Raw genomic sequence first — 27064 nt, 5'->3', positions numbered from 1 at the left:
AGAGAACATATCGACCCTCAGAGCCCTCAGAAGGAACCTACCCTTATGATACCTTGATTTTAGACTTGCAGCCCCCAGAACTGTGAGACAATATATTTCTGTAGTTTAAGCCACCCAGCTTATGATACTTTGTTATGGCAGCCCTAGCAAACTAATACAATGAGGTTTATGATCAAATCCAAACTTGACACCTGTAAATTAATACATACATGTAAAATGCTCACAAACTGAACGTCACAGGGATCTCTGCAAATGCCAGGCAGCTTTACTGCAAGATAATGAGAGCCGGTCTTGGGCAGGATGCTAAAAATCATGTTTAAAGATAGCAGCAGGGATGCAGACATGCATGGGAGAGTGGTGAGAAATCCCAACATTTAGCTGGCTCTTTAAATTATGTAGCACTTCGGGTACACACCAAACAAATAGTTCTCAAGTCCTGCTATGAGACACATAGCTGTTATCCTTCAGCCTGATCCTGGCACCTTAAAGCAAGCAAACCCAGGTACCTTTTAGAGCAGGTAAGTAGGCAATGGCTTTCATGTCCATCTGAAGGAGATTAAATACTACATATGACCAGCAGTCTTGAAAACGCTCAAGAAAGGCTAACAAGATAAATTTATACCTACTGGAATGAAAGTTATCAAGTGTCCAGAATCATTCTTCTTAACGATCACAGGTATTTTTTTAAGTCTTTCTTTTATACAGGCATAATACAGGCATAAATGAGAAATTTTCCAACCACCTCCAAGACATAGACATAAATTTTCACATTAAACAAATAGAGTTATTAAATTATATGTGGAGGTCAGTTGAACACACCGTTTGTGGGTAGGCATTTCCAAGTGCTTGGTTTTGTTTCTTTATAAAGAAATAATGGGCCAGGCATGGTGGCTCATGCCTGTAATCCCAGCACTTTGGGAGGCAGAGCCTGGGCAACATGGCGAGACATCATCTCTAAAAAGAAATCAAAAGAAATTAGCCAGGTGTGGTGGCGTATGCCTGTAGATCCAGCTACTTGGAAGGCTGAGGCAGAAGAATCACCTGAGCCCAGCTGGTGAAGGCTGCGGTAGCCATGAGCATGTCACTGCACTCCAAACTGGGTGACAGAGTAAGACACTGATTTTGTTTGTTTGTTTGTTTGTTTATTTATGTATTTATGTATTTGTTTGTTTGTTTGTTTGTTTGTTTGTTTGTTTGTTTGTTGGAGTCTCACTCTGTCGCCCAGACTGGAGTGCAGTGGTCGTTCCCGGCCACCACAGCCTTGACCTGCTGGGCTCCGGCGATCCTTCCGCCTCAGCCTTCCAAGTAGCTGGAACTACAGGCGTGCACTACCACACCCAGCTAATTTTTAAATTTATTGTAGAGATGAGGGCTCGCCAAGTTGCCCAGGCGGGTCTCGAACCCGCGGGCTCAGACAATCAACTCACCTCAGCCTCCCAAGGCACGTGATTACAGGCTGAGCCAAGGAGCCCAACTTCAAAACTCAGATTTTTTTAAAAAAGAGTTCGCTTCTGTTTGAGACACAAAACAAGTTAAAGCACATGTGAAAACCATCTGAAATATTCGATAAGCGCCAAATCTTTCGAAGGTCTTTATATTATGTGAAAGGACAGACCAAGAATTGGAAGTCATTTTTCATCTTGTTCTTAAACCCTGACACAGTGGCCTAGAGTAAAGGGAATTTACAAGGCCTAAGATATCATGCATTGGGTAAGAATTGTAAAAGTCATGAAACTTGTAATTACAAAAGTTATGACCGCTCAGAGGGAAAACAGGTGGGGATTTGATCTTCTAGTAAATTGGGCTCTAACTACAGGGAAGCCAAGGATCCCCCGAAGCTACCCCCTGGGAATGCCTAGGAGATAAGGGGAGGTGCACCCTCCACTAGCTCTAAGGAATGTCATTTGGGAAGGTGCAGGAGAATTAGAATCCTTGTCACACTCTTCTCTAGGGGCTATGATAATATGGACGGACATTAATGAGTCTCTGTGTCACAGAATCTCCAAGACATGCACAGCTGGTCGACAAGGAAGTCACTGTAGTCACGTGCAACATCTCTGAGAAGAGTTAAGCCAGGGCTTTGGGGGGCTACGAGGCCACACTCACCTAGAATGTAGGCCCACTCCCTGTCTGTGGGGGGTGGACTTTACTTAAATAAATCTTTTCTTCTCTCACCTCTGTGTGTTACAATTCTTTGCATTTACTCGAATCTCTGGGTTGCCAGCGTGCACCTCCGGCTTGCTGGCTCCGTGGCGCTGCACGTCCCTGCGCCTCTCTTCCGTCTCCATCCACCTAGCCCTCACCCTGTCCAAACCCTAACACTATGGAAGGAGTAGTGGTATAATGGTTAAGAAAAGGATGGCTTCACATCACTAGATAGACATAAGCTAAAAGTTAAAGCTCTGTCACTGACCACCTATGTGGACATAGGCACATTGATAAACCTCTCTAAGCACCAAGATTCCTGCCTGGTAGAATGGACATGACAATAATAGAACCTACCCTCCAGGACACTGTGAGAAGGAAATGAGACAAAAGAATGTATTATACTTCATATAAGATAATTGCTTAATCAGAGGTAGTTGCATTATTAACATCATATGTACAAGTAATTTTTATGCATAGAATACTATTTTTCTTTAGATAACAACATTAAAACGTGGGACACAACCCTTGTTAAAATTAGCTCACCCATTCAGACTATTACCATGACATTCCACAATTCTCAAGCAACATGGTTAAGTCATTAATAACCCTCTAGGTTTTGCTTTTTCATTCCCCATTGTTAGGAAAAAAATTCCAGCAGGGCCTCCAAAATGCTAAGTCAGATCCACTGTGGGGGTGTGCAATCCGGAGCCATGAAAAAGATGCAAAGAATTGCACAGAAGTTAGAGTGGAAAATATAATTGATTTAGAAAGTAAATTAGAGAGAAAGAGGAAAATTTACCTAGGAAACATGGCGGCCATAGCTCAAAGAGCCATGTGGTCAGATCATAGCTTAGCAAAGCAATGATGACTGTTGTTTCAAGTTGAATGCCTTTTAAACCTTCCCTTTGATGGGGGCAGGTCATTAAGGTGATTGGGTCGTGGTCTGCTCCACATCATCACAAAGGGGACAGGTAAGCACAGGTACTGAGGTAAGGTGATAGACAGCAGGCAGGTGGGTTAGTCACATGGCCGCAGCCATGTTGATGGGGTCTGTGTCCTGAAGGTCATGAAGGGCTGATTAGGTTACTTTCTTTACAAAACAAGCTGGGAGGAGCTGTAAAGCAATTATCAATAGTTACCTCTGAGAAACCAACCAGCTGTCCTTGGCTAGTGATTAGAAGGTAAATTAAAGTAAACTGCTAGAAAAACATGACAAAGCTAAGAAATGTTTAAATGGCAGCTCGTTGACTATACTGACTCCATGTTATGTCCTTCCACCCATCATGTTGATTTTTCATTCAAATAAAAACAGACCTTTTCATCTTTTTTACATTTTTTTTTTTGCAGTTCTCAAAATTAATACTACTACATTTGGCTTAGCATTTCTGCATTTTCTTACTTACATGTCTTCTTTTATAAGGCATGCTTTCTCTCTTTTTTTTTTTTTTGAGTTGGAGTCTCACTCTGTCGCCCAGACTGGAGTGCAGTGGACGCTCCCAGCCACCACAGCCTCAACCTGCTGGGCCGGGCGATCCTTCCACCTCAGCCTTCTGAGTAGCCGGAATTACAGGCATGCGCTACCACGCCCGGCTGATTTTTTGATTTATTGTAGAGATGAGGTCTTGCTGCCCAAGCGGGTCTCAAACCCGTGGGCTCAGGCAATCCACTCACCTCAGCCTCCCAAGGCGCAGGATTACAGGCTGAGCCACCGAGCCCGGCTAGGCATGCTTTTTCATCTTCTTAACTTAAAACCATAAATAAAGGCAGAAGACTATACTCTAGAAAATTCAAAGATTACCTAAATTAGCACCTAATCAATTTCCAATTATGTGTTTGGGATGATCCTTCATAGAATTTTCTCCAACTTTTAGTAACAGCAGGAACGGTTTAGAAAATTATTTTTCAACATCACTTGGTAAAGTGATTAAAATAAAACAAGGCGTGTGTCTCCTGTGGTAGTTTCAGAAACAGCATTAAGATACCTACAAACTAAATACTACTAAATACAGTACCTCTCTGTCCTTAATCAATAATGAAAAAGAAGACATCACTCAGAAATATGGAATGACAAGATTTTAAAAATTCAAATCTGGAACAAAATCATGAATTTTGCAGCAACCTGGATGGAGCTAGAGTCTATAATACTAAGTGACCTCTCACATAAACAAAGATCTGAGTACCACATATTCTCACTCATATAGTGGACCTTGATCATCCAATGCACTACTATAAGAAAATGACTGACAGTGTTGGGAAACTATGGGGGCGAGATGGGACTAATGGTAGTAAACATCTGTCTGGAGACGGGGAGACACCAATTATCAACAAGGGGGCCTGAATGAAGCATATTTGTATACCTAACCCTGACTGTACCCCACAATATCAAAATAAAAAATATTGATTATATAAAAAAAAAATTCAAATCTGGGTGGGGCTCGGTAGCTCAGTCTGCAATCCCAGCACTTTGGGAGGCCATGGCAAGTGGATTGTCTGAGCCTGCAGATTCAAGACCATCCCAGGCAACTTGGCAAGTCCTCATCTCTACAATAAATCAAAAATTAGCCGGGAGTGGTAGCGCATGCCTGTAGTCCCAGCTACTTGGAAGGCTGAGGCAGAAGGATCACCAGAGCCCAGCAGGTAGAGGCTGAGTTGGCTGGGAGCATGCCACTGCACTCCAGTCTGGTGGACAGAGTGACACTCCAACTCACAAATAAATAAATAAATAAATACTCAAATCTGCTCCAACCCCAGGATGCCAATGGAGGGAAAGAAGACAAAGAGGTGTTGTTTCTTTGTGTGAAATATTTGCAGCACGATGCTAAAACAGATAGGTGAGAAGAAAGAAAAAGCCTGCAATTTTTTTTTAACAAAGTGATTTCTGGAAGATATAGTTAGAGTTCAATTTAAAAAGACATCAAGAATGGCCAATATATTTGGCTCTGGCAAATCAATATTCATATATTTAACACTAAACCCCAACCCCCCCAAAAAAACACTAAACCTATGAGAAATTAATCACATAATTTACTTGGAAATGAATTCTCATTAATGGGTCCCAAGTTCACTGAGACAGAACAAAGTTGGAGGAAGGAGTTTAACAGAAAAGATAATTGGACAAGTCGGCAAAACTGTTTACTAGCAGGAAAAAACAATCCCACTGACTTTGACACTTGTAAAAACACAAACAAAAAAACCCTGGTGATGGGGAATATCTTGTACATTAAACGAGAATTATTTACATATACTGATACTTAGTCTTAAGAGAGCAGAGCATTTTACATATGAAATACTCAAAACACAATGAACTTACTTGCTTTTTCCTTTGTACACCGTAGCATAAGATCCTTCCCCTAGTTTTTCCAGTTTTTCGTATGAGTCAGCCTTTCCAAATTTGGGACTTGTTGGCTAAAAATAGAACAGAGAGTAAACAATACAGATTATATCAAAGTAATTAACAATAAAATACCCTGATTTTGCTGAGAAAATACAGATTTCCTAACATTTTTTAAATAACTTTTTTTCTGACATATATATGTTTAAAAACAACATAAAAAATAGTCAGGATACAAAATTCAAAAAAAGTTTATAAACACAATTTGGAATTAACCAGGGAATCACTGTCAATATCTTGACACCTCTTCTTCCAGTGCTATCTGTATGCTAATGATTGTTTTTTACATAAGCAGGATTACACTATACTGTTTTGTAACCTCCTTTTGTTTTTTACTCTACATTATGAACATGTTCCATGCTATTACATAATCTAAATTAGAAGCTAGCAAACTATGATCCCTGGGTCAAATCCAGCTCATCACCTGTTTTTGCACATTCCAAGAACTTAGAATAGTTTTTTACTTTATTTTTAGTGGCTGGGGGATGAAAGGGGAATCAAAAGAAGAATAAAATTTCATGATATGTAAAAATCATATGAAAATCAAATTTTAGTGTTCACAAAGTATTCCTGGAACACAGTCATGCTCACCATTTCCTTATTGTCTTACAACTTTCAAGCTACAACAGAGCTGTAGCCTCCATAAAAAACAGAAAACGTTGACTGACTCCCACTGTAAATCATGGCTGTGTAATACTCAGTCACAATGGTACTGTTCTGACACTGTTTAGTAAAAATGCAAACAGATAATCAAAGACATACCATTCAAGTATCACTAATTAATGTAAAATGGAACTTTCTCATGTATACATAAACCAATCCTGAAAGTAAACCTGCCACAAAATAACTCCTCCTTAAGATGGGTTACACCCCATCATGACCAAAACAATGCTAGACCTCATCGCTCTTGCAGTGCTCAATTCTCACCCCAACTTTAACTATGGAACAAGAAAAGGCAAGTATTGTCCTCCATGGTAAAAAAACATTCGCTTCTTATTTCAGTAAAAATTATCCATTATTGTAGTGCAACTATAGAAGGGTAATATCAAAGCATATCAGAAATTGATAATTGCATAAGGAATTTAAAACATTTTACTAAAGGAATTATCTGATCACAGAAATACATATATAATTTATTAAAAGTTGCTTATGCTTGTAGTACTTCATAAATAACCAACTTCATAAGTTTACTGAAAGAACTTCTATTCTTGAGCTTGAGTTTGAACACTATTTTTGAGTACACTCTTGCACCACTTATCGAAAAACACACAACATATGGGCAATGATTCTGACTCCCACTGCCTATAAGGATTCTATCTGGTAGGCTGATTACATGCTTCTTACCTCCTTCCCACCCAAAATACCACATAGTGACTAAAAAAATTTTTTTTCAAAAATAATACATGAGAATCAGAAACGGAAAATAAAAAAGAATGCCGATATCTATTTAGAAATGTTGAGAAATTCTAAAAGAATGCAATCAGGATCAAAACTTGAGAGAAAATTCTGAAAATGTAGAAGATTATAAGATAAAAGAAGCAGACAGCCGGCCAGGAGTGGTGGCTCAAGCCTGTAATCCCAGCACTTTGGGAGGTGGAGGCGAGAGGGTTGCCTGAGCCCAGGGCTTAGAGACCAGCCTGTGCAAGACCTGGTCTCTACAATGGATCCAAAAAATTAGCCAGGCATGGTAGCGTGGGCCTGTAATTCCGGCTACTTGGAAGGCTGAGGCCAAAGGACCACCTGAGCCCAGTGGGTCGATGCTGGGGTGGCCCTGTGCGTGCCACTGCACTCCAGTCTGGGTGACACAGAGTAAGACTCTGACTCAAAAATAAAAAGCAGACACCTCTAGGTAAACATGAGACTAATCAGCACAGCTGAGACCACGGCACTTCCCAAGCAAGCTACAAGGGATATGCACAGAGGAGACATCTGACAATGCTATATTTGAGCTACAGGGGTAGAGCAAGAACTCAAGTAACCAAATACCAGAGAAAGAGCAGTATCTCTCCATCCCTCATGCTGTAACCTCTTTCACACAATCATGAGATACAATTTACAGAAAACAGAATAAGCAGTGAGAGTCTCAAATATACAGATGAGTATACAACCAAAAATCACAAATCACTTCAGAAAATCAACACCCTGAAAAAGAAGCATAACATTTAATGGACAAACTAATAAAACCCTGGAAAGAATGCTGACAGTGCAAAGGTAAGAATAACTTTGAATACATATAGATGATACCTTCAAAGAGCTTTGAGAAGGTATCAACACCCTTCAGAAAGACTAAACTGGTGCTCTTAGAGATTAAATATTTAATCAGTGACATAAAACATTTAATGAACTGTGACTGCAAGGATGGACACAGTTAAAAGTAATAAGCTCAATGTTTGAACAGAATTCTCCTGGAAAACTTCAGTGAGAGGTTGCATCTAAATGGAAAAACTACTCAACAAGCACAATATTTTCACAGACAACAAGGACCACCAAAAGACAATTTGGAAATATTTTCAAAATTAAGAGAAAAAATGATTTTGCATCACTAATACTATACTCAAGACAGTCCCTCAAATAGGATATGGAAACACCACACTTTTACTACCCACAGGATAAAAAATGTAAATATAAAAAATTACAGATTATCTCAATATAACATGATGGGGGGCATGCAGGAAGGCAAGGGGCAGCAGGAAAGGGGAAATAAAAGCATGTTGAGGTTTCTTTAATTAGTCAGGACAGACCACAGATATTGACTGAAACTCCAAATGCATACGTTTTAGTAAATTTCTTAAGTTTTACATGGTAATGACTAGACCGTTATAAATAAGGTGTGCAAATCTCAAACTAATGGAAGGGAAGGGAATGGAAGAAAAAAGTCAGTGAATAAGGAAGAGGAGCAGGGAGTGGGTGGTTAGAGGGAGAAGGAACACTCATTAAGAAAGCGTGCAAAGCTATATAAATAAGGAGTCTGAGTCCAAATATATCAATGTGTACAATCTATGATTTCAAGAATGAATCAATCTCCCTATCAATCTAAAAGCTCTCAGGTTGAAAAAACAAAACCTAGCAATATGCTACTGGAAGGAGACAAAACTAAAACGAGAGTAAATCTAAAAATAAAGGAGTAAAGGAAAAAATATAGCCAAAAAAGTATTTTCCTTCATGCACGGCAGTAATACTGATGGCAGATAAGAAAGAATCCACAAAACAATAAATAATTTTTATTCTTATGAAGAGGAACATTTAAATATATCACAAAGTCTAATAATCATAAACTACTAAAGACCAAATAACAACTTTGAAATATATGAAACAACTGTTGATAGCAATAAAATGAGAAATTATCAAATCCATGATGATAATGTAAGACAAACATACCTTGCTCAAATGTCAACAAGGCAAGCAGATAACTAACAAGTAAGAAATACATAGGGCTTGAATATTAGAATTAATATCTTAATCTAACACACATATTCATATATTTGTATTTTTCCATACAAAAATGACCATAGATTAGGTCACAAAGGGTATCTGGTTTTGTTTTGTTTTTTTTCCTTTATTTTATTTTAAAGATGTGGGGACAAAAGGTATCTCAATATTGAAAACTGCAGAAACATTTCAAGTTATTTTCTCTGCACACAATGCAATAAAATTAGAAAGTAAGACTATAATTAATAAACATGTTCTGTATTGGGGATTCCTATTAAATGAGTAGATTTTAGTTGTTCATGCCACAACATCAAAAAATGAGTAACTGTGAGATAATGGTTATATTAATTTGCTTCACTATAATAACCACTTTACTTATCGATATGCATCTTCTAATACCAAATTGTACAGGTTGAGCATCCCTGATCCAAAAATCTGAAATCCAAAAAAGTTCCCAAACCTGAAACTTTAAGAGATCCAACATGACGTCACAAGTGAAACATTCCACACCTGACCCCACGTGATGGGTGCACAAAAAATATTTAGAACAGTATATAAAATTGCCTTCAGGTTCTGTGTATGAGGCACATATGGAACATAAATGAATGTTGTGTTTAGCTTTTGGTCCTCCCTCCAAGATATCTCATTATGTACCTGCAAATATTCCAAAATCAGAAGAAATCTGAAATCCAAAACACGTCTGAAGAAAGCATTTTAGATAAAGGATATTCAACCTGCATACCTTACACAAATAAAATTTAGTTTTTAAAAAAATATAAAGAGCCAGTCGTAGTGGCTCATGCCTATAATCCCAGCACTTTGGGAGGCTGAGGCGAGAGGACTGCCTGAACTCACGGGTTCGAGACCAACCTGGGCAACTTGGCAAGACCTCATCTCTACAATAAATAAAAAAATTAGCTGGGTGTAGGGGCGCATGCCTGTAGTTCCAGCAACTTGGAAGGCTGAGGCAGAAGGATCGCCTGAGTCCAGCAGTTCGAGACTACGGTGGCCAAGAGCATGCCACTGTACTCCAGCCTGGGTGAGAGAGTGAGACTCCAACTCAAAAATAAAAAATAAAAGGAAAACTAAATAGTGCAGCCAAATGGGTTAAAAAAAATTCAAGTTAAAAATTCATAAATAAATATTTGGCAATGAGGACATGACATCTTAAGACCTATGGGATGCAGCCAAATCAATACAAAAAGAAAATTTAAATATATGTGCCCATAATCGAAAAGAATAAAAAAACATGACTTAGAACTCAAGAAAAAAACAACAAACAATGCGGTAAGAAGGGATTAATTTAGAAAAATGAAAGACACTCGTGAAATATAATACAAGAATATTATACACATGATTAATAAAACCAAAGATTATTTGTAAAGAACATTAAAATAGATGATTCTCTGGAAAGTCTAATTTAAAAGAGAAAGAGAACAAAAAAACCCTGGAAATACAAAAGGGAATATGACTTAGTGTAAAAACAGAACAGATTTTTTTTTTAAGCAATATAAATAGAACTGGAATACAATGACATGATAATAGCTCACTGAAGCCCTGAACTCCTAGGTTCAAGGGATCCGCCCACCTCAACCTCCTGAGTCACTAGGACTACAGCCATGTACCACAACACCTGACTAAAAAATGGCTAATTACTAAATTGTATGAAACAGATACCAGAAAAATATAAAATGTTTCCAAAATAATTTTCTGAGACGAGCAAAATCCTATTACCAAAAATCACAAATTAACAACATAATTGAACAAAAGGTCAAGTATCAGGAACATGGAAGCAAATATTCTAAAAGAAATGTAAGAAAAGTAGTATCTGCAAATGTGAGGTTTATTTCATGAATTCAAGAATGACTCAACCTCAAAATATTTACTAATAGATTTCACTGCATAAATAAAAAGAACTATGATAATTTACTAAATTCTGAAAAATAATTTTTAAATTCAGTATACTGTGTATTTTAAATATAAAAAACAAAAAATCATGAAATCTAGAAACAAAAGAAAAGTGCCTAATTTAATAAAGATTATTTTATAGAAACCTTTAAGAAGTCTTGTATTTAGTGGTGAAATATTTGATTCATTACTCTTAAATTCAAGAATAAGAACCTAACCTCCACTGTTAAGAGTAATTAACAAGCAGTTGTGCTTTAGAAACTTACCTCTTCCATGAAACAGGAAACTACAATGTTAATCTTTACAACAACAAATATTTCTCAGCACTCCTGAACGTTAGAGGTTTAAAATTAATGCCACAGAGATTGCAGAAAATAGGTACACATTCCAATTTTTTTTTTTTTTTTTTTTTGAGTTGGAGTCTCACTCTGTCGCCCAGACTGGAGTGCAGTGGCCGCTCCCGGCCACCGCAGCCTCGACCTGCGGGGCTCCGGCGATCCTTCCACCTCAGCCTTCCAAGTAGACGGAATTACAGGCATGCGCTACCACGCCCGGCTGATTTTTTGATTTATTGTAGAGATGAGGTCTCACTGCCCAGGCGGGTCTCAAACCCGCGGGCTCAGGCAATCCACTCACCTCAGCCTCCCAAAGGCGGGTGATTACAGGCTGAGCCACCGAGCCCGGCTCAATTTTCTACCACCAACTCACATATAAATATCCTAAGGGCTCAATGGCTGGAGGTCATTTTACTACATGTAAATTTTTATGAGATTATATCCTCACTCTGTGTAATGAAAAAGAGCAGAATTTGTGTGTGGAACTAAAGAATCTAAAGATAGGACTTAAAAGGTGTATACAGCATGTGGTAACCTGAAGCTGTACATACCAAGGAAGTAGAATCAGGCAACTTCAGTTACTCATCATTAATTGCTAATAAAAGGAGAAGCAAGCAAGTTTATTTCTGAGAGTCCCAAATATTCACCTAGCATATCTCTAGACACTAACTGAATACCTCAAAGGAAGAATGACTGCGGCAAACAGAACAGCTGGAAAATCTAGTAAGTGCTGCAGGAAAACTTACAAAGTCAAATACTCAATCTGCCACAGTCGGATACCATAGTACCCATTTTCTGACCAAAGTACCCAATGTGTGGTCAACTCCTCCCCAAGACCCATGACTACATATTGCTAATTGTATAATGAAGTATAGAACAAAAAGAGAATTCCTGCCTTTGCAAAATCAGAACTCCTAGAGCTGTATAACTTTCAGGATCATCTACTCTAAATGTGTAACTATGAAAACTTCCCAGAAAGACTAACTGATTTGCCCAAGATCCTACGCTAAGTTTTAACTAAATACACTTTTCTTCAAAGCTAAAGTCAGCTATTTAAATCTACTCTCATTTATTGCTCAGTATGAGAAAAACAAAAATAGCACAAATTTTGTAACAATGTTTTGAGAAAACATCATAACCAAATAGCAAAAGTGTATTTTATATGTATATATAAACATATATACATATGTATTAGTTTGTTATGATATTATTATATATTATTATGTATTAGTTTTTTTAGAAGTGCCATAACACAATACTACAGACTGGGTGACTTCAACAACAAAATCTATTTTCTCACAGTTCTGGAAGCTGGAAGTTCAAGATCAAGGTTTCAGCAGGTTTTGCTCTCAAGGCTTCTCTCTCCTTGGTGTAGCTTCTCACTGTGTCCTCATATGGCCTTTCTTCTGATTGAGTACATCCCCGGTGACTCTCCTCTTGTTATAAGGACATGGTCATATTAGATGGTCACACCCTAGTGACCTTATTTTAACTAGCCACCTCTTTAAAGACCATATCTCTAAATATGGTTACGTTCTAAGGTAGTGAGGGTTGGGATTTCAACATAGGCATTTTAGGGGAACACAGTTCAGCCCATAACACTCTCTGTATATATACATGTGTGTCCCTATATATATAACAAAGATATCCCACAAATTAACATAGAATGAAGGGAGGAAGGAGAAGGAGTAGGGAAGATTATGAGATGATTTCCTAGGAAATTAACTAGGGTCTATGTCAGTTAACCACAGATTATAATGATGAGCTCTTTAAGCATTACATTCATTTAGGACCCTCTATCTTTTTTTCTTCAAGAAACTTGTAAGATCCAAACCATGTATTGAATTGAGTCAAGTAAAATTTAATGGAAAATTACACTCAAAGTCTCCTGACTAGGCCTGTGTGGGTTATGTTCTCATGTATTTTTCATCACCAGGAAACAGCTTGTGAATGTCACACTTTACCATCCCCTCCTGAGCCTAAGTTTTAAATAGAAATTTTAAAACCTATATTAAACTTCAGTATAAAATCATCTTCAATGGGGAAAATATTGTGTTCACAGTTCCACTCTAAATTATTTAAAATCAGAATGAGAGGTCTGTGTGTTTGCTTTTGTGCTCCATTAAGAATGAATCCAATATAAATTAAAGAAAATAGCAGCAGCCAAAAATTATCTCTTACTCCCATTAGGAAATAAACTGTTAATGCATACTTAAGTACAAGATAACACCGCCAAATAGGCAAGAGTATAGAAAGCCAGTATTTTCTGGTTTTGGAAAAGTAAAATAATTTTCTAAAAATGATAAAATTTGTTCTTCATAAACTTCTTTTTATAAAAGAATTAATGTAATTGTTTTAAAATATAGACCATAATAAACTTACTACTTGAAGAAGCTGGATTCATGAAATCAGAAAAACAAGGAAATTTTTTAAATAAAAACAATCTTCATCTATACATAAGAAAGATCATGTAAGAAGAGATGGAACAAAGTAGTGTATTTATCTAACGAAATGGACTTAGATGCATTAACTACCATGGTTAAAGTGTATTCGAGTAACACTGCAGTGGCAGAAAATTAATATTTTGCCACATTTGGTGGTAAAACAATCAATGTTATCTGCCCTATAAAACTGATACTTAGACACTGAAAAAAACACTAATTTACAGATCAATTATGCTGGCTCCATAGGAAGTATCAAAGGCGTGTAATTCCTCTCTGAAAATTGTCCTAGTCTACAAAAGAACAGGCTTATAGAATGGGGCATGTCTATGAGATAGCCTGAGCTTTAACAGATTCTTCTAAAGTCAGTCTCTTATTTTACGTATGAAAAAAAATGGTCAGTAATTACAATATATAAAAATAAAAAATAAAAATGCCAAGTCTTTAAAGAGGACAATAACAAAATCTTTCCTATTAAATGAGCAAAACTAAAAATAATTCAAAAAGAGAATTCTAATTTTTTTTTATAATTAAAGTTCAGTCCTTTCATTTGTCTTTTTTTCCTTACAACTTTATTAAATCACATTTAAATATAGATGCTGGATCAAACCAAGGTGTAGTCAACCTTAAACATTATCTTTAGCTCTTTGATGTCAGTGTGTGGTTAGATGAGAAACAGCTTTATAGGACAACTATTTTCTGCTTATCACTTCCCTACTTAAGAGTGCAGGCTTGAGATATCACTTCAGAGACGTGCAAATACAGAAGGCTAATCATTAGTTGCTAACAGACACTAACTACATAGAGATGTGAAATTTAATGAAATGATGTCAATGCATTTTTTTGAACAGAATAGAGGTACAGAGAACTGTCAATTGTCTGGACCAGTGGAGGGGAACATGAGCATGAATAATGAAAAGTACAGCTAATTAATGTTCCACCTGAACAGTGCCTGCCATCCTACCATGAAGGTGTTCCTGGCCCTTGATTGCTCTAGTTCATTGTTTATGTAATACTAATATCAACTAGCTAATACTGAGTGACTACTATGTACCAGGCTTTAAGTTAATCACTTTACATACATTACCTAAATTTAATCCATATAAATACCACCATGAGGCTGATACTACTACTATCTTCATCTGAAAATTAAGAACTTAAAGTTGATAGGAATTGAGAATGTATTTTCTTCTCCTCTGTTAAGTTGGTGGAATATTTCCATGGAGTCCTAACTCCCATTCATAGGTAAGAAATATTACTCATGCTTAGGTCTGTCTTCTACTGAAACTCCAATTCTAAAATCAACAACGGGTATTTTTTTATTATTTTTTATTTTCAAGTATGGGTTTTTTAACTGCATTTTTATAAACTGCATGAGTATACCTCAATGTTCACTGTAATGATACCACAATACCCAATACGAAAGTCCATAGTTTCATACTGGCTTCATTGAAAATTGATTTTAACCCTCACATATAGCCCCTTGCTTAAGATTGTTGAAGACTCCCTGAATTGCAAGAAAACCACAATTAAGAATCACTGCTGTACTACACTATATGTAATTGTGATAGTGGGTGTGAGAATGAGGGAGAAAAGATTCAATCAGAACTACGTGATCCCCTTAAGCAGGGATTTGAAGTCAAAACTTCCTGGGCTAATTTTTCTTTTGCCAATAATCTCCAGCATCAACAGCCACACTAACATAATCCACAGTTGACAGGTAACTTGGTTACCAAACAGATATAGATGCTAGACAGAGGGATGAACCCAAACACCACACATGGTAACAACCAGACAAGGATGCTTGGTTCTAGCTGGGAATTTTTCACTCCCCAAAAAAAGGAAGCAATGCCCAGATGAGCGTCCCCCATCCCAAGAATGAGTATCTAAGAACTGATGTGGAACTCTTATTTGCAAGTTTGCACCCTCTTTCCACTCTCCAGAATAGGCCATCTATAATGGGATGTCCATTTTTATGGTGGCAAAAAGAAGCAAATTTGGAGGAAATGTGGAATGTATAGAGGACCTTAACCAGAATATGAATTTCTGAAAGTATGTTGTCTTTAAGATCATTTTATCACAGCATAACTCAATGAACTCTCTTCTAAATTGGGCCAGCATGACAGGCAGTCTCTTATAGTACTCCCAGGAGCTGTAGCTATTGAAGAGTACAGCTGGCTGGGGAAGGTGGAAGAAAAAGTGGAGGAAAGGTTTGTCATGTCGGTGACAATTGTAAACACTACTCAGGAACTAGTCCTAGGGAAAGTAGGCATTCGAAATACAACTGAAATAAACAAACACAGTCTGTCAAATGCCCTCCTAAAACACAACAATTTAAATAAAATCAAATTCTTTATATTCTGCCTGAATTGTAAAGTGCTACTATATGGAAAAATCGGCAGGTACACACTAGTATGATGGCCATTGAGGTAAAGGCATTCTTATTTCTTGATTTCACTCATGGCTCCTAGCACATGTAATGGCCAGTATGTGTAGTTGAGAAGAAATAGTATTTTTAAACTAGTTTCTACCATACTTCCACAAGACAGTGCTTTCCTCATTAAAACAGCAGCTGCAGGGCCACACTTTTATCACTTCCTCCTCCCTTCCCAACTCTACTGTGGCGCCATTCGTGATAACTAGCATTTTAAAAGAAATAACTTGAAGGTTGAGATTTCACATAGACCAAGACAGGATCCAAAGGTAGGTATTTCAAGGAGATCAAGGCAGGACTCGAGGGTTGGGATGTCTGAAAAGCCAAGGTTGTACCTGAGAACTGGGACTTCAAGGAGACCAAGGTTGGGCTCTAGAGTTGGGAATTAAGGTAGACCAAGGCAGGATCCGAGGATTGGGACATTAAAGACACCAAGCTAGGATACGAGGTTTGGGACTTCAGATAGACCAAGGCTGGATCGGTGTTTGGGACTTCAGAGACACCAAGACAGTATCCGAGGGTTGGCACTTCTGAGAGACCAAGACAAGATCTGAGGGTTTTGACATAAGAGAAACCAAGAAAGGATAAGAGGGTCGGGACGTCTGATGGACTAAGGCAGGAATCCTGTGCTTGGACCTCAGAGAAACCAAGACATGGTCTGACATTAATCCTGGTAACCCTTAGGTAAGAAAATTCTTCCTTTGATATTTATCAGACACTGCTACAACTTCTAAACAGCACTAAGAATAACAAAATCTATGCCTATAAAGCTTCCATGGTTTCCCATGTTTTCCAGGAGTGTGAAATCACCAAACCTCTACACTGCTGGAGGAGATGTAAAAGATGTAAAATGGTGTTACATAAGAAGTGTTACTGCTTCCATTTTCTCCCCCACTGATAATCCAATGGAAATTTACACACACACACACACACACACACACACACACACACACAGTACTGCTTCCTATCACACAACAGGAAGAAAACAAAAGGCAGCAAACAGAAAGGACTCAAAAAGAAAAAAAAACAGAATATTGTAGCATCCTGCTAAAAGAGAAAAAGTATTTCTAGTTTCATAAGTAAAGAGCAAAGACATTTGTCCAAGGTACACTGAAAGGAAGCAAAAACTCCTAAAGTAAAAAGAAAGCAAAGCAATTTCCATACAAAGTAAGTGCCCTAACATACAAAAAAGTCATTCCAGGGTGAACCAGAAAAGGTTAAGTCCAATATGAAACTCAGGAAAGAATGTAAAAAAAGTTAAAAAAAAACAAACAAGATAGAAAAACAGAGGCTATTTCCAGTTGAATTTCATGGCTTGACTACACGTATGTACTTCTCCCCACCCCACAATCCATACTAAAATGATAGTAAAGTTACAGCCCATAAGGGCAAACAAATTTAGTAAAACGAAGACTGCAGACAAGATACAAACAATAATTTGAAGACAGGAGACAAGTGGCTGAGAGGTCAATAATTAGGACAAGTTAAAAAAAAAACAAACCCTTGACACCTAAATGATGAAACATAAAGTCAATAAGAAATAAGTCAATTCACAATTCAGAATCCCAAAACCAACAAGAATTGAAGGCTAAGGTACAAAGTAAGGCTAAAAACAAAATGACTAATTGGGGTGGGCTTAGGGTCCCTTCCCCTAGCCTCTGCCAGCCAGGTATCTACCACCACCATTCCCAGGAGAGGTAATTCTTGGAAGAGGCACCAAGCACATTGGACATCAAGGTGAAGTCATACAGAATGAAAACAAACCATGAGAAAGTCTGTACCTTCTTAATCATCTAAAAATAACGGCAGCCAGGTAATATGCCCTAAAAAACAGATCAGCAAATCCATTTTGGGAGAGCCACCCAACCAAGAAAAAAAGATCAAGAGCTAGTGAAATCTGAGAACACTCCTGTGACTAGGTCTTCACCAACTGTCACAAAGCTAAAGCCTACCAGTTAACAAGACTCCCAGACACAGAGAACTTTCAATCAACTTTTAGTACCTTACTCATAATACAACTGAGCGCCAACAGGCATAACACAGATCCACCAAAAGTCTCAACAGGTAAGACAAAGAGACCAAAACAAATAAGCAAATATAAGAAATTCAAAGGAAACTCAGAAATTAAAAATTTAGAGTATATAAAAGGAAAAAAAATTTCCCCAACCTACATTTAGTATCCTCAGAAACATATGAAGTCTTATATTATTCATTGAAAAAGAACAGAATGTTTTTTTAAAGAACATCCAAAACCTAAGAAAAAGCTTGTGGAAATCAATGCTAGCATAATTAAAAATTACAATTGAAAGATTAAAAACTGAAGTCAAAAAAACACCCAGAAAGTCATAAGGAAAAAAAACTTAAATTAACAGGGAAAAGATAAGCAAATTAGAAGATAAATCTAATAGTCCCAACATTTATCTAATAAAAATGGTTTTTGAAAAGAGATAAAAGATTAAAAGGAAAAATTAAATAAATAAAAAACATTTGCTGAAACTGAAAGAAATTAACATCAAAATTAAAAAGACTCACTAAATACAAAAAAAAAGGACCACACCACACCAGGTATATTATTTTTTAAAAAGTCCTAGAAGGCTCCACAAAGCAGATAAAGAATGAACTGGAAATCAGAACAGTCTATGAATTTCAGTAACAATATAGGAACCTAGAAAACAACCAAACAAGGTGTTCAACAGTCTAAGAAGAAAAAAAAAATCTTAAGATAGAATCATATACTTAGTGAGATTATTAATCAAGTAATCAACTATGAATAAAAACGTAGTCATATGAACAAACTTCTCTCACCCTTTCTCAGGAAGCTACTGGAGAATATGCTTCTACAAAGCAATGAAATAAACCAGAAACAAGAAAGACATGTAACCCAGAGGACAGGTATTTAGCCACCAAAAAAAAGAAGATAAAGAAAATTCTCAGAAAGCTAGGGAAAGGAAACATAGGTTTAAAGATTAGCCAGTCCAGATTAAATTAGGACAATGGAGAACTGCAAGAGCAATCTCCAGGGAGAAAAACTAATAGATTTCCTGATTATGATTTGCTTTAGAGGAGTTTGATAGTTTTCAAGTAGTTCCAGATCTCAATTTGTGATTAAAACCATATTAATTGTGAACAAAGGAAGAGGAGGCAGTTACAGCTAAAAATAAATAAATAAAATCAAAAAGTTTATCTATGAAAAATATTTTTATTATCAAAACATTATAAACACTGTATATTAATTTTAGCTAAAAGGTTGGAAAAGGTGCTTAGATGCCTAAATAGAAACATAACAGAGAAAATTTTCTCTTGAAATGCTCCTTTTTATTTTGTAAATCACTAGTTATGTCTAAGGGCTGTTTCCTTCCAGCACTTCTTTCCAGACACTCTCTTTCCTTTGGCCCTATCGAATCTGGCCCTGCACAGAATTCTACTGAAGCATTTTCTATTCAGTGCAGGACTTTGTCCTGGAAAAGTACTTCAATGTGTTGTTTTAGACAAGTCACAGGAGAGAGATTAGTAGACTACCCCCAAACAATTTGGAATAACACAAGTAAATCAACTTTGACATTTATTCTGAAATAAAATTCTTTGTGATTTTGCAGATTTCAAAATTATCTTTACTGCCCACAAACACAGTAAAGTTCAATAACCTCTCCAAGGGTTTGAAATACAAAGGATTATTAACCATAAATAATTCCCCTAACTAGAAAAAAATCAGAAAACAGATGATTTTTCTAAAAATAAGTTCAATTATTTCATTCATTTGTTTGCTGGCTGCTTATTACTAAGGAGTTTGAATACAGTCTGTTTGCTTATTCTCTGTGTCTGAGTGTCTGTCTGTCTCTCTCTCTCAACAATTAACCACCCTGGAAAAAAATGCATAATAAGGTAGTGATAAAGCTACTTATTGTCTTCTAGCACAGCATGCTACTATCATAAAAGGGATATTCCTTCTGTTTACCCAGTGATACACAAGAAGACTGCACTTACCGAGCTGGGACTGGAGTGTCGCCTGACTTTAGGTGACTCTTTGCCAGCAGAAGAGGTCTTAAAGTTAATGCAAGCATTGTTCTCTGAATGCACTCTCTTTACTTGATTAGTTGGTTTCTCAAAGGGGTCAAAAGTACTCTGTGTCCTCTGAACTCTGACTTTTTTATCCTCAGGAATTGTGTCCAGGGGTTTGATCACCGAGTCCATTCCCTGGCAGTTCCGTGTAGACATTTTTGTGACACATATCTGAAAAAAAGTGGAATTAAATTCAGAACTCTGCAATGAAACTTTAACATCACTTAACATGCTGATTTATTACTCTAGAAAGCTTACCAATTTCGATTTCAGGAAATATTCAAAAAGCCCACATTCTAAAAGCTACATAGCCTTAAGTCACAGAACAAAAAGTTCCTCATAATTATTCTACTTATTCTCACTTAGGGCTTAAACAACAATTCCATAAAATGCAAAACTTAAAGGCCTACACTGCCAGTACCCTGAGATAGTTCTTGAAACCTGTCATATGTTTTACTATCTGACTGCAAATGGATTGCTTCTGAATCATGAAGAGGTAGGATAACTTTCTTCAATTTAAAATATTTCTAAAAGTTGAGCTGAATCAGATGGGCACTTCAACTGATGGGTCATCATGCAAGCAGCTAACACAGGATAGAGGAAAAACACAAAGGCATTAGTTGCTTAAAAATGCTATGCCTGAAAAAAAAAAACTATATATTTAAAAAATATATATATTTAAAATCTGTCCCTTTGATTTCATTCCCAAGTTGAAATAGGGCTAATGGCTAGAGATGTTGAAGAATTGATAACAATGTTTATTTAATTTCAAAACTAATGGATAAAAGGAATATGTAAAAGAAAAACATTCATTTCAATATTTAGCTTCCATTACTCCACGAGACATCCACGTCCCTTCTCTCCACTCCTTCCCTTCTTGAGCAGCCTGCCCCATTCATTCATTTTATTTTAGTCTCCCTTTTGTTCTTTTTTATCTGTTTGTTTGGGTTTTTTTAGGAAGCAGGATTTACCGAGAGGACAGAAAAGCTCCCACAGTGGGAGGAAACCTGAGGTGTTTGCCCCCTTTTATTCTACTTTATGTTCTAACCCATCCCTTCTTCCTGAAAATTTTGCTGTCCTTATTAAATAACTTTATGGCTTCGAACTTACCTGAGAAGTTAGATAACTTTATTCTTTCCTCTAAAGAAAACTTTAAATTACATTTGCTTTTAGAATTCTTTTCTTGTAAAAAATTTCCACATTCCTATATGCTATCAAAATCAGAATAATAGGAGATATGTAATGCAAAATCCGCATTGTTAAAGTAAAAGTATAAAGTTTTTGTTACATATTTTGACCCACAGTTGGGGTAGGTAGAGGACTCACTGATACAGCGAGCTGACAGTAACATATGATCAGATGATTCCATTCACAGAATAAATGTACCTATCTATATTGACAGATATAGATATAAATACAGATATGAGATATAGATACTTGTATGTGCGTATATAAGCATAGTGAAAACCACACAAAAACACAGCAAACCATTCACATCAGATACTTCCAGACATGTGGAAAGGAGTAGGTCAGGGTGAAATTTTGTTTTGTTTATCTCTTTTTTGTGTGAATTATGAACATGCTGACTTGTGTAATGTTTTTAAAACCACTAAAGTAGAAAAGTATATACAATTAAACTAAGCTCTTTTAAGTTTCTGAAACAAAAAAGTTTAAGTTAAACATTAAGCCTCAACTCTGTCCTAAGAGTATGTCTCAATTATTAACCACAGGCTGAATTCTAATTGACTCAAATGAGAAGACTATTATCATACTTTTAGCATACCACAAAACTTCTGAAGATATTTTTAAGACTCAAGGCAGAATCCCCTACTCATGATCAAAAAGTAAAAATTTATTTCAAGTAAGTTAGAGCACCGATGTTTTCCTTTGTTTTAACTATTTTTATGCAGCTCTTTTTAATGGAAATTTTCAAACATACAGAACCATAATATCATTTATGTACTCATTACCAGCTCCAATAATTATCAATGTTTTGTCAATCTTTATTCATTTTGATTACATGAAATTCCTTCATTTCATTTACCACAGATTGTTATTTCACGTGAAATATTTCAATATTTCAGAGCATTAAAAAATATCTACTCCACCATTATCACATCTAACAACAACAACAACAAAAAAAAACCCAATAATTCCTCAATACCATGTGATACCTAGTCCATATTCAAACTTCCCCAACTGGGAAAGGTATCTTTTACAGTTTGTTTTTTTTGAATGAGAGTTCAAACATGGCATTAGGATGTTATTCCTTTAAATATTTTTATTTCATAACAATATCCTCTCTTTTCTCTTTCTTGCCAGCAATTTATTGAAGAAGCTGATCATTTGCCCTGCAGCATATCCCACATTCCAGATTTGGCTAATGGCTTCCCCGTGGTTAATTGCTCCTCTAGCCCCCACAGCTCCTGTAACTGCTGGTTAGATCTAGAGAGTGGTCCAGGCAAGAGTCCTTCGTGGGTGGAGCACCAAAATTTGTAAGGGTTTATGTGTTCTCTTTAAAAATGTGAAGGCAGTAGATAAGAAACCACCCACATCACTGAAGCAATTAAATTATAAACACATGGGCCCAATGAACCCCAAACACAAGAAATTTGAAGAAAAATACACAAGACCACATCAAAGTCAAATTGCTTTAAACAGAGAGAAAAAGTAAAAGGATGACAGAAAATACTTGAGATTTAAACAATTCAAAAAAGCAATCAGAAAGCACCTTGGGCTAAAGGAAAATGATACTCCAATATACTCATACAACGGTGAGAAAAATTTATAATGCTATATGAATATAAAAAACAAAAAAGAGCAAACAAAACTCACAATAATCATAAGACTGAAATTAAAAAAAAATCAGAATGGAAATAGATAAAATAAAAAACAGAAAACAATAAAGAAAACCAGTAAAATGCAAACATTAGTTTTCAGGAGAGAATTTTTTTAAAAAATAACAAACCTCTAGCCAGACTGATAAGGAAAAAAGGGTGAAAATATACACTGCCTATATCAATATCTAGAATGTGAGAGAAGTGACCACTACAGATTTTCTACAAATATTCTGAACAACATTATGCCAATAAAATCAGCAACTTAGATGAAATTAACAACTCCTTAAAAAACAAAAATTACCAAAGCTTAGTTTGAATAGGCCCATGTCTATTAAAGAGATTGAATTGGTAGGAAGTGGGGACGGAGGACACCTTACCACAAACATAATGCCAGGGCCAGATGGTATTACTGATGATGTAGACCAAACATTAAAGGAAGAAACCACACCAACTCTACAGAAACATCTCCAAAATACTGATGAAGAGGAAACACTTTCCAAGTTATTATATGAGCCAAGAATAAATCCAACACCAAAACCACACAATATTACACAGAAAATACAAATCAATCTCTTTCTGAACACAGAGGCAAAAAAAAAAAAAAAAAGATTGTTACATCTTTAACAAATTGAATCCAATATTATATCTAAAAGATAAAAGAAATCACGATGAAACTGTATTAATTCCAAGAATGTAAGGTAGGCTTAACATTTTAAAATGTGTAATATACCATTTTAATATGCAATGGTAGACAGTCTCTAAGATGACTCCCAATGACACCCACTTCTAGGTATTCACCCTCTTATTAAATTCCCAGCTCTTGAGTGTGGGCTGCATCTGTTGTTGACTTGTATTCAATAAATAGAATATGTCAAAAATCATAGTATACCACTTCTGAGAAAATATTGTAAGAAGAATGATTCTTCTATATTGGTGCTCTCTTCTTTGCATTTCCTCACTCCTAGATCACTAATCCTAGGGAAAGCCAGTTGCCATGTCATGAGGCAGTCCTGTGCAGAGGCACACAGGCAGAAAGACTAAACCCTACAAACAACCATGTGAGTTAAGCCTTCAAGTTATAAGCACAGTCCCAACCTACTGCTTGACTGAAACCCCATGAGAGACCCTGAGCCAGACACACCCAGTTAAGTATCACCTGGATTAGGAACACACAGAAACTGTGATATGTAAAAATGTTTGTTGTTTTAAAATGTTAAGTTATGGAATAATTTGTTATGCAGCAATAGATAACTAATACACATCTTTTAAAAATCATATGATCATCTCAATAGACTCAGAAACAACATATGATAAATTTAGCATCCATTCATAATAAAAATCTCAAATGCTAAAAACAGAATAAAACTTCCTCAACCTGATAAAGGACATCTACTAAAAAAAAATACAGGTAACAACATACTTAATCGTGAAAATCTGAACGTTTTTTTCACCCAAACCAGGAACAAGTCAAGGATGTCTACTCTCATCACTTTGATTCAACACTGTATGCTAAGTTCTAAGCAATGCAATAAAGCAAGAAAAATAAATAAAGCCACTCACATTGGAAAGAAAGAAATAAAGCACTCTATTCACAGAAGTTGATCATCTATGTAAAAAGTCCAAGAAGAGCTCTCTAAAAACCTAGTAGAATTAATATGTGATTTTTTTTTTTTTTTTGAGTTGCCCAGACTGGAGTGCAGTGGCCACTCCCGGCCAACGTAGTCTCGACCTGCTGGGCTCCGGCGATCCTTTCACCTCAGCCTTCCATGTAGCTGGAACTACAGGTGCGCGCTATCACACCCAGCTAATTTTTTGATTTACTGTAGAGATGAGGTCTCACCAAGTTGCCCAGGCGGGTCTCGAACCCATGGGCTCAGGCACTCCACTCACCTCAGCCTCCCAAGGCACAGGATTACAGGCTGAGCCACCAAGCCTGGTAATATGTGATTTTTTTAATCAAGGGTGCAAGATACAAGATAATATATAAAAGGGTACAGACACTAGCAACAATCAGAAATTTGAACTTTTTAAAATACCATTCAAAACAGCATCAAGCAATATCAAATATTTAATGGTAAATATCACAAAAGATATGTGAAAAACGTACACAGAAACTACAGAACATGGCTAAGAGAAGGAAAAAGTAAGGGAGAAAACAACAAAAAAGAGAGATTTGATCATGGGTCTTGAAATTTACTTTGATACTTTCAGGAAGAAGCTAATCATTGTGTTTTAGCCATAAATATTAGTAGTTTCTTACTTAACTTAAAAGAAGATTTATGTACACATATATAAATCAAGTAAAGTGACATATATATAAAATAATGAAGGCTGAATTGATACATGGATAATGGGAAAGAAAACAGTGGCATATTTGGAATCTAATGCGATCCTTAAAAATCAGCAACACAAAAACATAAACCCCACAAAAACATCTTAGTTCTGCAAAGGAGAATATGGAGCTAATTTTAATATAACATTCTATTTTTTATTCAACATCTTGAATCATATTAGTAAATTAGACTTTATCAGATAGAAAACTATTTTCTCTAACTTAAAATACATGGGGAAATTTTACAATGAAGTATAACTTTGTAGTACATATACAACAGCACAGTCACAGAAGAAAAAAGTAGCAAGAGATGACAAATGTCACTTCTACATGTCAGCTGAGGAAAGAAAAGCTGCAAGGGTACTATAAAAGCTAAAAGAATTAACTTAATTCTTAGCCAGGTCATGGAATCATATAAACTCAGATAAACCTTTCTCTTGCTGTCCTTCATACTATGAATTCTGGCAAAACTGAGATTCACAAAGTCATTTGCTAGCTTAAGGAAAGAGAGGAACTCCAACTGGAAAAGTTGATAGCTCACTCAATCCATACAGTTTAAGTAAGATAAACTGTTAAAGATTCTACTGCAAGTTAAGCCCTATCTCGATCTTCATGCCTAAAAGGCATTACATTAATATATTTTGAGTCATGTAGCTTTTCATTTAATGGATCTGAATATGGCACAATTATGACAACTGTAAAAATCCATGAAAAACACACACCTGTGGAAAAACAAACTTCTCTAAAATATTCACCATTACAACAAAAAAGGGACAGCCCTTCCCTAATTTTTTTTTTTTTTTTTAGATTAGAAAATACAGTTTATGGAGTCTCCACAAAAGCAAGTGTCAATAAAGACTCTCTGCATAAGTGGGTAAGTGGGTGTGTGCCCGTGGGTGAGTGAAAGTTCACCTGAGGGGAGACTCAGGTTCATGCACCTGAGGCTCTCCTCTGGAGGTGACTGCCACCCCCCACCACGCTGAGATTGGAGCCACCAGCATGCAGGGTGGTCAGTTGTTCTTGGGGCTCTCCTAAGAAAAGGCTGGAGAATACAGCAGATCCTCAAAACCTGGCGCCTGGTTCACACCATCACATGTGACAGCAGAGTGGTAAAAACCCCAAATCTGTGGAGACAGCAGATCAAGAGAGCTGGAGAGAAAGCCATTTCCTCTGTCCCAGAACCAGGTAGAGAACTGCACTCCCTGCCCATATCCACCCAGCATTCAACCTGGGACCAAGAGGTTATCTCATCAAACTAGGAGAGACAAACACCCCACCGCCCCCAGGCTGGAACAGGCACAGACACTTCAGATATGAGTGAGAGACTTGACAACAGGGGCAACAAGCCAAGTGAGTCCAGATCTGATCCACCCTTCTCCCACAGTAGTCTGCATTGCATCTGACCATGCTAAGAGCAATCCTATCAGCCTGCCATAAGTGCAGAGGGGAGGGGCTGGAGACTAGAACCAAAAGGAAGTTAGAGCTACAGAAACAGCCTCAGAGTGAGGTTTTTTTTTGTAAATAATTGTTTGTTTTTTGTTTTACTTTGTTTCATTTTCTCTTCTTCTTCTCCCTTTCTTTCTTTCTTTGATTATATTTTCGTGCTCACTTTGTTTCTGTTATTGTATTGCTGTAGTTTTTAGACTTCCTGTTTGTGTATGTGTATTTCTGAGGGAGAGTACATCAATAGGGGAATTTTGTGTGCTTGTATGATTGTTTTTTAATTATTATTTTTTCTGTCTTTGTT

The 27064-nt window shown here is 36.6% G+C and overlaps 1 protein-coding gene across 4 annotated transcripts in view; it reads right to left on the bottom strand.

Moving 5' to 3' along the window:
* CDK14 (cyclin dependent kinase 14) overlaps window positions 1-27064 on the bottom strand; it is a 503831-nt gene that overhangs the window by 456502 nt on the left and 20265 nt on the right. For 3 of the 4 annotated variants that reach the window (XM_021713156.1, XM_008059636.2, XM_008059637.1), the window contains 2 exons: window positions 20071-20316; window positions 5459-5553 (listed from right to left, as the gene is read on the bottom strand). In XM_021713156.1, the coding sequence (XP_021568831.1) occupies window positions 5459-5553; window positions 20071-20301 (326 nt within the window). In that variant the 5' untranslated portion in view covers window positions 20302-20316. The remainder of the gene's footprint in view (window positions 1-5458; window positions 5554-20070; window positions 20317-27064) is intronic. The other variant, XM_021713157.1, reaches the window with a different exon arrangement.

This window comes from Carlito syrichta, unplaced genomic scaffold (genome assembly GCF_000164805.1).
Source record: "Carlito syrichta isolate Samal-C Ts95f unplaced genomic scaffold, Tarsius_syrichta-2.0.1 Scaffold304306, whole genome shotgun sequence".
Lineage (NCBI taxonomy): Eukaryota > Metazoa > Chordata > Mammalia > Primates > Tarsiidae > Carlito > Carlito syrichta.
The sequence above is the reverse complement of the archived record's forward strand: the minus strand, read 5'-3'. Positions and strand labels throughout refer to the sequence as shown.